The sequence below is a fragment of the Hevea brasiliensis genome, chromosome 6 (genome assembly GCF_030052815.1).
Source record: "Hevea brasiliensis isolate MT/VB/25A 57/8 chromosome 6, ASM3005281v1, whole genome shotgun sequence".
NCBI lineage: Eukaryota > Viridiplantae > Streptophyta > Magnoliopsida > Malpighiales > Euphorbiaceae > Hevea > Hevea brasiliensis.
The window spans coordinates 101,829,889-101,841,145 of record NC_079498.1 but is presented as its reverse complement, the minus strand read 5'-3'; the positions used below and the strand labels follow the sequence as shown (position 1 = coordinate 101,841,145).

Below are 11,257 nucleotides of genomic sequence, written 5' to 3'. Positions count from 1 at the left end.
ACTTTTTGTTGACTATTGAAATGAATAGTGACATAAAAACTTGAAATTCAAATTAATTGAAGAATTCAAAAGTATCAAATGCCCTAGTAGGCCTAATGTGATTGGTTTGGATAGGTTGGCATGCCAATAGGGTTCTGATAGCAGTACTGCGTATGATATATGGCTTCATTGCCATTCTGTGATGTGATTGCATATGGCTATTATGATTATGATGTTTTACTTGGCTTTATGCATTATTGATTATATGGCTTATTAGCCATTCTGTTTTCACACCGGGAGACACATTGTGACCGATGGTGTGACGGCCCGAGGTACCTGGTGCTAGTTTACCCGTTTATCCAGTCCGGTCAATTTGTATAGGTTACTTGGGCATGGAAAAGTATAACTGTAATTGAACTGATTGTTAAAGAAAATACGAAAATTAAGTTTCAGGAATGATTACGATATAATACAAAGAAACTCAAGGTCATGAAGAAAATAAATAAACAAAATGCATGAAGAAGTTAATATCATAAAACGTAATTAGCCCTCGACTAAACATTAAGTTGGTAATTATTCAGTTCTTATGAACACAATGGCTAAGAAATTATGATTTTTATTTGCATATTATTTGTTTCTATTTTATTATTTGCACCACTAAGCTTTATGCTTAGCGCGTCGCTTTTGCAACGCGTAGTGCGAAAGATTGACAGAGGGCGATGACCACGCAGTTCGGTAAGGCAGTTCCACGATTCTGCATAGTGTATGTCACCTCACTTGTCGATGCATGCATTGGTAGGACGCTAGATGTCATTTTGGTATTTTGTAATTGATTTTATTTTCTCATATGTATTTGAACTTATGTAATATATTTTGATATTCATGTAAATAAGGTAAAGTGTGGTTGTAAATGGAAAAGTGAATGTTTATCTATGATATATGCATGGTATCATATGAGATGGATGAATGATTGAGAAATGAATGGTTAACAAATGTTGAGAACTGAAATTGAGAAATATTGATGAGATTTTGATATTGGAGTTTGGAAATGATTGAATGTGAATATTGGAAGTGTTTTTAACAGGTTCCGAAGAACGGTTTTCTCCATTTTTAGCCGGTACTCCGCCGGATTTTCTTTAAAATTTTCGGAACCTCAAATAAATTATAATTTCGATAAATGGCTTAAATAAATTATATTTCACAAGCTATATTCAAAAGGAAGAATAAAAATGAATTAAGATAAAATAGAGTGCTCGGCACACTGAGTGGCATAACTTGTTCGGCTACACTGTAGTCGGGTAAGGGGTGTCACAAGCCATACAACCGGCCATGTTATATGGTAGTGAGTATTGGGCACTAAAGGAGTCGTATGTGTCTAAGATAAGAGTTGCGGAGATGAGAATGTTAAGGTGGATGAGTAGCCATACTAAACTAGATAAATTCTATAATGAGAGTATTGGATAAAAGATAGGAGTGGTGCCAATTAAGGATAAGTTGAGAGAAGGGAGATTGAGGTGGTTTGGTCATGTGAAGTGTAGACATACAGAAGCTCCAGTTAGACAATAAGAACACATTAGGTTAGAAGATATAAAAAAAAGAAGGGATAAACCTAAACTGACTTAGAATAAAGTAGTACAATATGACATAGAAGCATTATACATTTATGAGCATTTAATCCAAAATCGTTTAGAGTGAAGAAAAAGAATCTATATAGTCGACTCCAAATTTTTGGGATAAAGGCTTAGTTGAGTTGAGTTGAGTTGAGTTTATTACATTATAAAACCTCATCCCAAATCAAGGGTAAATGAGACAACTTTTCTAGATTCTATAATACCATTTAAGAAAAACACCTTTACTCATTTTACTTTAGTTCACCTTTATTCATTTTGCTTTTGTTCCAAAAATCTTGAAGTTCTAAAATTATTTATGCACTAAGCCATTTAACCCACTAAGCAGAGTTGACCTCCCAGTTTCCTCAACAAAGGCACAATGCTCAAATGTACATTGTTAAGAGAGTTTTATCACAGAACTCTCAAGCACTTATAATTCAAATAGGATGACCTTCCCAGTTATAATGTAAAAGAATATTTCAGAGGTGCAAAATAAACATAGCAAATGAAGCCCTCTTAATGTATAGAGCAAACTCATTTGAACCAAAAAGACACATAGTAACAGAAACACATATAATTGAAACTCCCTAACAACATCGCCTAGTCTTCTACTATCACCAATCTATCCAGTATAAGCAAAATAAACCAAGTGCACTAGGTATTTGAATAGATGGGCCATCATCGAAGCACAAACTTGCATACAAACCGATCCAAACACAAATAACACAAAACCCATTTATAAACTAACTAAGTTGGGGGAGGGCTGTCCCACATAACTAGGCTCGAGAACAAAAATCAAAAGTCTTCCCCTACCCAAGAAGAAACTTGGTGAGCCCGAGCAAACCAAGAACAAATAAAACTTAAGTTGAGAGAAACTTTCTCTCTATTATAAAAAGAGGGAAAAGTGATTGATTTATTGTGCAATGTTGGGCAAGTATGATAGCACATTGTGTTGTTTGTGAATAGTATTGACTTTGGTCTCTACTTAGCATTTTTGGTGGTTGGCAACCTTAGATGGTCAATGGTAACATGCTTATTATCATTTTCATGATCTTCCTTGTAATTTTAGTGTTCTAGATTGATGATGAGTTTGTATTGTAGGTCAAATTTTAGATGGGTTTGAGTTGTTTGAGTTGGGCTTATTGCCAACTTTCAGTATGGGCTTCTCTTTTTCTTCAGGTATTCATCTAGTTTAGATTGTAACATCCCGCGTTTAGATATTTTTAATGCAATATTGTATTTAGAAAAAAAAAACCGATCCTAAATTACAAAAATTTAATTTTCTTCGAGCCCCTCTGACCTCTTCTTTGCATCATCTTTTGCATCCGTTTTTATTTTGCTTTCATTCCTCAATAATTACATCTTTGATTGTCCCGCTTTTCATCTTGCTTCCCTTATTTGAGTCTTCACTTTTTTTCAATGCTTGGCCCTTGTTGGTCGCTAATAACCTTTTGGTTCTCAATATCACCGCACCCTCACTCCTCGGTCCTATATTGCGTCTCGATGGTCGCCTCAGCTATATGAGCATTTGAACTCGTGTTTGTGGATTTATGCAAATTTAGTATTTAGTTGATGAATATTGACAATAAATTTAGGATTTAGATTTTATTTAATTTTCCTTAAATTGTATTTTATTTTTTTATTTAATTTAAAATTAAATTAATCGATTTCGCACGACCTGAAATTGCATACAATCGTGGCAACGCCCGTTGGCCTCAACTCTACAGTTTAGATTCAAGATTCTCTTTTGAGTAACAGAACTTACATACATGTGACTTGCAACGTCAGCACGTCTTACGTGTTAGGATCCAACGTAACAGCTACTACCCATTTCACGTGTCGTCCATGACCTAGCCAATCAAAAAACAAGTGGAAATCTTAATTTCCTAAATTACCCTCACTTTTAACTGTTTAATTCCTCAAATACCCTCATTCCTAAAGTAATAGACTTTCCTTCTCCTTGAAAATCTCTTATAGGATAAGTTTTCTTTCTCTTTCCTTTCCCTCGTTTTCTTATATTTATGACGCAAACACAAAAATCTCAAAGTTCTCCGTCTCTCATTAGGGTTTGCGCAAATCTGGACTGCTAGATCCAGAAGCGTGCATAACTCAGTAATTGAATGAAGTTTATGCTTTTAGGGGTTTCGATTTCTTCTCATTATCTCGAATTGGTGTTTGGTTTATTTGAGAAATTGAACTATTAGGGTTTTCATTGACCTGAATTTCTTAATTTGGCTTTTTTGGCTAGTGAGAAATTTAAGCTTTTTGGGGCGTCTGATTGCATAAGGTCTTCAATAATTTGTGTCTGTTGGGGGATTTTTTTCCGTTTGAGAATTGACTTGCAGCTTCTACCATTGGTGTTTGGTCTCTAAGAAATTTTTTTGGAGTTTCAGGGCTTAGGCTGGTTTTGATTAGTTCTAAATTGTCTCTAAATTGGCTTTTTTAGAGTAAAAGTTTTATTCTAGGTTTGGTTTTAATGGCGAAGGTGGGCGAAGAGGACGTTGAATATGAGAGCGATCCTGAGGAGGAAAAGCGCCTTCTGGGGATGAGAAGGCGTGAAGCGGCAAGTGACGATGAGGAAGGCGAAGGGGAAGAGAAGCCCAGAATGGATCGGAGGGCCCCCATTCATTCTGACGAATGCGATGGCCAGGGTGGGGCAGCAGAATACGATGATGATGAAGAGGAATTAGAAGGGGAAGATGTTGAAGAAGAGGTTTATGAAGATGAAGAAGCTTATGAGGATGAGGAAGAGGAAGATGAAATTGATGGGTTTGAGGAAGGGAAAGAAGGAAATGAGAGGAGAGGAGGAGGTGATGGTGGAGTGGAGGGTAAGGAAAAGGAAGTAGAGGGGAGGAAGGTGGAGGAGGGGTTAGAGATAAAAGCTGTGGAGAATCATGTGGAGGAAGAGGAGGAGGACGAAGAGGGGAAAAAGGAGAACGAACCGTTTGCAGTACCCACTGCTGGGGCTTTTTACATGCATGACGATCGGTTTAGGGACAATGCTGGTGGTCGACACAGGTATAAACATGAGTTTGGTTTTTCAGTAGAAGATTTTGGTTGGAAAGATTCTTATTTTTTTCCCACGCTGATATAGTTTGTGTTTTTAGATAAATATAGGCGTTATGCTTGGGGTGGCTAATTTTAAGTTTCATTGTGAACTGACATTCCCCAACATTTGCAAATATCAGTGTAGGACCTGATCCTATTTGGTATTAATCTCTAAATTATTTCTTTTTTGTTGGGATAATTCGAAGGGAACGTTTTCTGGTGATTATAGCATGTATTAAATTTGCAAATATAAGCGTAAAACCTGAGATCTATTTCCAAATTTCCCTGCTATGGCTTTGAATGAGGATAGTTAGAATGTAGGGGAAAAAAAGAATTGTCTTACAATCAGATATCATGGAATGGTTTTTGTTTTTGAGGGAGATATCATGCTATGGTTAACCAATGGGTTTGTAAGGCTTCTGTTCCAAATTAAGTGCTGCGTGGATTTTAATAAAGAAAAAGAAGTTTGAAGTGTTTTTTCCTGTGCGTGAGCATGTCCACCTAGTTTGCCTTTTCAAGTGTAGATGGCTTGTGGAGGTTGTGTTCTTGGCGTATCAATGTTTAAATATCCTCTTTCAATTGCTATTATCTTTAAATTTTAAGCATTTTCTTGATAAATTAGTTCACGTGTATCTCTTCATTGAATCAATAAATAGTTCTAGTGGGATATCAGGTTTCCATTCTGCATTTGAGGAGAAAATACAGATTTTTTTGGTTAAGCAGTGCGCTTTTTTTTTTATTTTACTTTTATTTTTTATATTGTGGACGACTTCATGCAGGTTGAATCTGAATGTGCACAATTAATATTTCTTATATTCCATGAATTTTGTTAGCAATACTGTTACATTTATATGTGCAGGCCTAAATATATGCATTTATGTCGCAGTCAGGTTTTTGCATTGGAACTGCAATAGGGTTATGGTTTTCTTGATCCCTTTGCATGCTTTTGTTGTATTTGATGGTTTGAGATAAAACACTATTGTGGTGGATACTTTTCTGACTTGGTATGGATAAAAAAAAAATAAGTGACAAAAATGGGTTGAAATGTTGTTTACATCTAGCTGTTGTGTCATTGCTTTGTCAAGTTAATTTTTAATGTTATGCTTCGCTTTCCATGTGGCCACGGTGCTAATGTTTCCCTCTCATATTACCTGCTATCTGTCCATTTATTAAACAAGTATTTTTAAAATCAACATCATACTTGGTTTAGGCGAACATATGGTGGAAGGAAGTTGTGGGAGTCCAAAGACGACAAGAAATGGGGGCATGACAAGTTTGAGGAGATGAATTTGCCGGAAAGGCGTTATGAACAGGTGAACATATACATGTGTGTGTGTGTGTGTGTGTGTGTGTATTATTCTCTCCCATTTCTTCTCTCATTCTTAGGCTTTCCTTGAAAATAACATCAGGGAAGGAGGGGTTCTAAAGGTAATTTTCGAGGTCGTGGTGGGAAAATTCGAGCTCCAGACCGTGTATTTGCACGAAGGAACAAATCAAAGACATTCAGCAATGGGAACAATCAGAACCAGGCACCTATAGGTGTGAGGGGGAGGGGGCCAAGAAAGTATGAACCTACATGGAAGACCAGCAGCCAGGCACCTCCAGCACAAAACAAACAGCCTGAGAAGTCATTTGATAGAACTTCACATGGTAACTCCAGTAGAGTTTTTACACCAACACCAAATAAAGAATCTGGTCAAGTGCCTCCTGCTAGAAAACATTCAAGCTTGAGTTCTGCTTCTCCTCCTTTTTATCCTTCTGGATCTTCAAATAAAGATATCCCTTTGACTCAGAAAAGGGAAGTACAAGCTGGAAGTACAAGCAGGAATATTCGTATTGATGAAAGTTTTTCAATGCAGCAAACCAGTGCATTGATTCAGGGGAAGAATATAGCTGATTCTGTTGGAATCGACAAACTTTATGTTGATGATTCTGTTCCTTCAACAGCTGGTAAGTCCTTGAACACTATTCAAATGTCACCTGGATCTTCATTGGTCAATAGCATGCAATCCTCTCAATCCAGAAATCAAGGAAGGGGTGTAACTATTTCAAGTCAGATGACTTATCAGTCAGCCCCTGTGCAAAATCAAGTCAACAGAGTCTCATCTCCAACACAGCCCCATTCTGTTCAGCGGAGTACTGTCCAAAATCGTGCCCAACCTTCTGTTCAAGCTCCTGGTCAGCAGTTGGGACAGCGTCCTGGTAGTGGATCTCAAGCTTCTTCACCACCAAAAACAGCTTTGTCAATAAATTCTTATGATTCTGGAGAATCAGAAACTAATTCAGAAACAAGTAAATCTAGAAGTGCATTGGTTGGAAAGGGAAAGGGAAGCATTCAAGGGAGTGGAAGAGGCTCTTTTATGTATGGTGGGGCGCAGGTTATGGGAGCCTCAGGGAATATGGGTGTTGGTCATGGTGATCAGAACTTCCCTGCAACTCCAGCCTTCTTGCCAGGTATAGTTTATGGATCACATTTTTCCTGTTTAGTTGAATTAGAGAATTCTAAAATATTGGAAAGTTAGAGCTTCCACTTATGTTGTACATTCAGGTTAGTGCATTTGTTTTGTATATTTGGTACAAGATTTTCTTCTTTGTTTTTATTACAGTTCATTAGATTATTCAAGATCTTCTTTTTGTTTTATAAATTGTTTAAAGCTTTCCCTTTGCATTTTTGTTTTAAGGTGTAGGAAAGAGCTTTGCCATAGCTTGCTGATAACTGTATTTGTGCCTGTGTTATTTAAGAAACTAAAAATTTTGAGTATAATATTTGTGCTTTGGATCATTTCTGATCATGAGTGATTGGCATGCAGTTATGCAATTTGGGGGTCAGCATCCTGGTGGTATTGGAGTTCCTGCTGTTGGCATGGCGTTTCCTGGATATGTTGCTCAACCTCAACTTGGTTTAGGAAATTCTGAAATGACATGGTATAATAATTTTTTTCCCTTTCAGCTAGTACACTATTCTATTTAGGGATTCTGGCTTTTCCTTAAAATCTTTTATGCTCAATAAAAGTGATCTCTTTTTTCATTTACAAGTAACCAATTGATGCTTTTTGTGTATTCATTTTTTCCATTGGCATAATCTGACTTATTATAATTCATCTTTTCAAACTTCCTTTTTACTTTCTTTAAAGTTGTAGTTGCTTGCATGATATCCATTTAGATACCAGTCTTGCAAAGAAGTTAATATCTAGATAAGAATGATCATATGGTGGATGTGATTGCTTAGTAAAATCCCTTACAGTTTTTTTTACTCAAGCACTTTCTTTTCCTGTCTAAATGATAATAACGGTGGTGATATTTATGATATTTAGGCTACCAGTTTTGGCTGGTGCTGCGGGTGCTTTAGGGGCTACTTATTGTTCACCTTATATTGCTGTTGATGGGGCTTATCATGCTCGCCCATCCGGACAGACATCTTCTGTGGGTTCTTCGAGGTTAGTATGCTGTTGTTCGTGTTGTTTATATAGAATGTTTCAATCATCTATTGCCTTTATGGTTCATTGGTATGAATACTGTTCAATAATGCTCTGCTTGAAGTGTATCATCACTGGTATTTTTACTGTTTGTCCTCTAAGCTTAATCATGATATGAGATAGGTAGATGCGCATGCATGCATACATACATATATTACCAGCCCTTGAGCCAGTTGTCAATTATGAAACCCTATTACACCACTTTCATTTTTGACCTATTATATCCTGATACTTTTTCCTCTTTTTGCTCTATTACACCATCAATTATGAGCATATTTAATTTCCATGGCTTCTCCATGGGACGTGTTAATTTTTTTTATTTGCCTCTGAAAGTTGGCATGCTAGTCCTGGCTGAAGTTGAGGCTTTATTGACATATTATTTGTCCAAGCTTGATGGTTTTTAATTTTTTTATTTTTTTTTGGTGCAGCAAAGATAACAACAATACTAACAAGTCCAATAATGAATGGAAACTTACTTCTCAGACACCCGGTTAGATAGTGTCTTTCTTTTTATGCTTTTGTACTTCAATCTTGTTGACTTAGTTCACAACATGTTTATTATATTCTTATAGGGAAACTAATTTGTCTTCTCCTGCAGAACTTGTGAATGATGAGTTTGGGCAAAGACAAAAGCCTCGCAGGCAAGTGGAACTTTATGTGCTCTTGCCAAGGGGACTTGCCCCTTTTTATTTCTGTCAGTATTATTTACCTAGTTAATTTTTTGAATTATTTCCTTTTTCTATTTGTAGATACTCAGAGATGGATTTTAAGCAGCCAAGTCCAAGTACTTAGATAAGAAGGACCATATTTGAATAAGCAGATAAAGGTTAAGTTCAGCTCAATCAAGATTTCATGTTAATTGAAGTTTTCAAGATCCTTAGTTGTGGTTTTGTGGTGATGCAGGCCCTTGATCAGGCCCTTTTTGTTCTCCAGCTTTTGTTCTGGAGTGCTTTGGGCCGCATTATGTTCCTGGATATTTTAGGTAACTACATTTTGGCCTCTTGACCATTTTAAGGAAATATCCCTTTTCATTTTTTTTTTCATTTTAATTGTTTTACCAGGATCATGTTCCTTGAGGAATTTGATGCTGTTTAAATTTAATTTTGTTATATTTTAATAGTTAGGAGAAACTGGAAACCTGAAACTCTATTAGTATTTGATCAAATGCAATGCACCTTTATTCGTTATTTGGTCAAACACCAACTCATTTGCTGTTTGAATGTTGCAGTTATACGTAACAAACACCTGCTCATGCTGCAGTCAATTTGAGAACATAATTGTGGCTTGACAGGTGGTAGTTTCTTGTTTAAATGTGAGGTATGAACATCAGAGAAAGATCCCTTTGATGTGTTGGTTTCTGAAGGAAAGTTGGACAAACTGATATTCTGCCAATGTTTTTGTTATTTTCAGGTTTTCTTGTGCTTTGGTTTTTCAGTGAAGCTTGAGAGAAATGTATGTGGGCTTCGTCAAAAACTATATACTAAAAAATTTGAAAAAGAACAAGAACTATTGTGCAGAAGCTATTTGGTCGGTGACGTTGAGTTTTCCTATTTATATTAGTGGATGGTGTGTGAGTTTTCCATCCGGCTTTGATGACCTTAACTTTGTGGTTGAGTCTGGTTTCAAGAGTACCTTTTAATGTGGGATTTTTATTTAGATGACAGCCTACTTGCTGAAATACGGCAGGGTAGAGAATTTATTTGTTCAGTGGACATGTATTGTGTTTACAGATGCTTTTTAAAGTTATGGAATGGGGTATGATTTATGTGGTACTCTTGTTCATGTTATGAAGAAATTGAGGCAATAAATTTTCTGTGCCATATTAATATTTTACTTGAGTTTGATTGAAAGACAGGAACTTGATTATTTTTGCTATGCCTCAGCATCTGTTTAAGCAGTCTGGTGTCGCCTGTTGAGGGAAGATGGGCAGTCGCAGATGTTAGTTTGAATTTGGAGCTTTCTGAGGTGTTTGTGACCTATAAATTCAATCAATGATGCATTGCGGATCAACTCATCCGGATAAGGGGGTTAGAATGGTATTTTCACATCTTAATTACATTAATAAGAAATTAATTAAATAATTGCTATTATGTAATGACATGAATGCCCTCTATTGTGAACAGGGGTAACTTTTGAAAGATGGAATTTGAAAGTCAGTTTATATTTTGATTATAGAGCTATATTCAATGGCTATTAGTGTTGAACTAATATATTCCAGCACTCATCATCTATTCATATCAAGTAAATATAATCTAAGAACAAATATGCAAATTACGTTTTTTATACTAGCTTTTCATTTTCTGAAAAGTTTGAGCATTAGTAAACTTGCTTCCCTATCATTTTAACTTGTAATTTCGCATCATCCATAAAGGCAAATAAGATAGAAAAATAAAAACGGATGATGTTTATTAATTAATATTAATAAAATAAAATATTAATTTTATAATTAATATAAATTATTATTAGGATTAGAATATCTAATTAAATATTATTTTATTACAAGTCCATCCAAATCTTAATCCAAGAAAAAAAAACCAAGTGAAAAATTAGCTGCATTAGCGGACATCCAATACATATTAAATTTTATTAACAATAACAATAAAAATAATAATTATTAAGAATGTAATTAAAATTATTAAGAATACATTTATTATTATTTTATATGTTAAAATTTAATATATATATTCAAATTTTATAAAATGGTAGGGTATGCATTCAATTGGTTTGATATGTTTGAGCTTGAAATAATTTTGTCCTTTTTCATATTACTATATCTTTAAAGTAGTATGTGAAATAAAAAATTTTTGATATCGCACCATATAGTTGAATTTATCAAGTAGATTCATTGATATATTCAATAAATGAAAAAAAAAAAAAAACAATGGGTCATGATTTATCGAACAAGAGCAAAACTCTTAACAAGAACCGGATTTTTTCATGTTGTCTTGTCTTAAATAGGTCATGATTTTAACATAAAAATCTTGCTCTATTAGCCAAAAAAGAAAGGAGAGGAAAGAGAGAAGGAGATGGCGGTTATGGTTTATGCAGAAAAGAGAAGAAAGTAAATGAACAGAGAAGAGAAGCATTAGGTTAAGTTTTGTGAGATAGCATGTTTGTCTTATTGACTTGTAAATTTAATATATT

At 35.2% G+C, this 11,257-nt stretch overlaps 1 protein-coding gene across 1 annotated transcript; it reads left to right on the top strand.

Annotated features, from left to right (window-relative positions):
- Window positions 1–3,588: 3,588 nt before the first annotated feature.
- On the top strand, window positions 3,589–9,885 carry LOC110631972 (protein MLN51 homolog). Its single transcript, XM_021780027.2, has 11 exons — window positions 3,589–4,607; window positions 5,848–5,950; window positions 6,047–7,091; window positions 7,448–7,562; window positions 7,952–8,074; window positions 8,542–8,603; window positions 8,712–8,754; window positions 8,863–8,939; window positions 9,017–9,095; window positions 9,342–9,430; window positions 9,524–9,885. Exons 1-8 carry the CDS (start codon window positions 4,066–4,068, stop codon window positions 8,903–8,905), a joined length of 2,076 nt encoding a protein of 691 aa, XP_021635719.2. The 5' UTR covers window positions 3,589–4,065; the 3' UTR covers window positions 8,906–8,939; window positions 9,017–9,095; window positions 9,342–9,430; window positions 9,524–9,885.
- The last annotated feature ends 1,372 nt before the right edge of the window (window positions 9,886–11,257 follow it).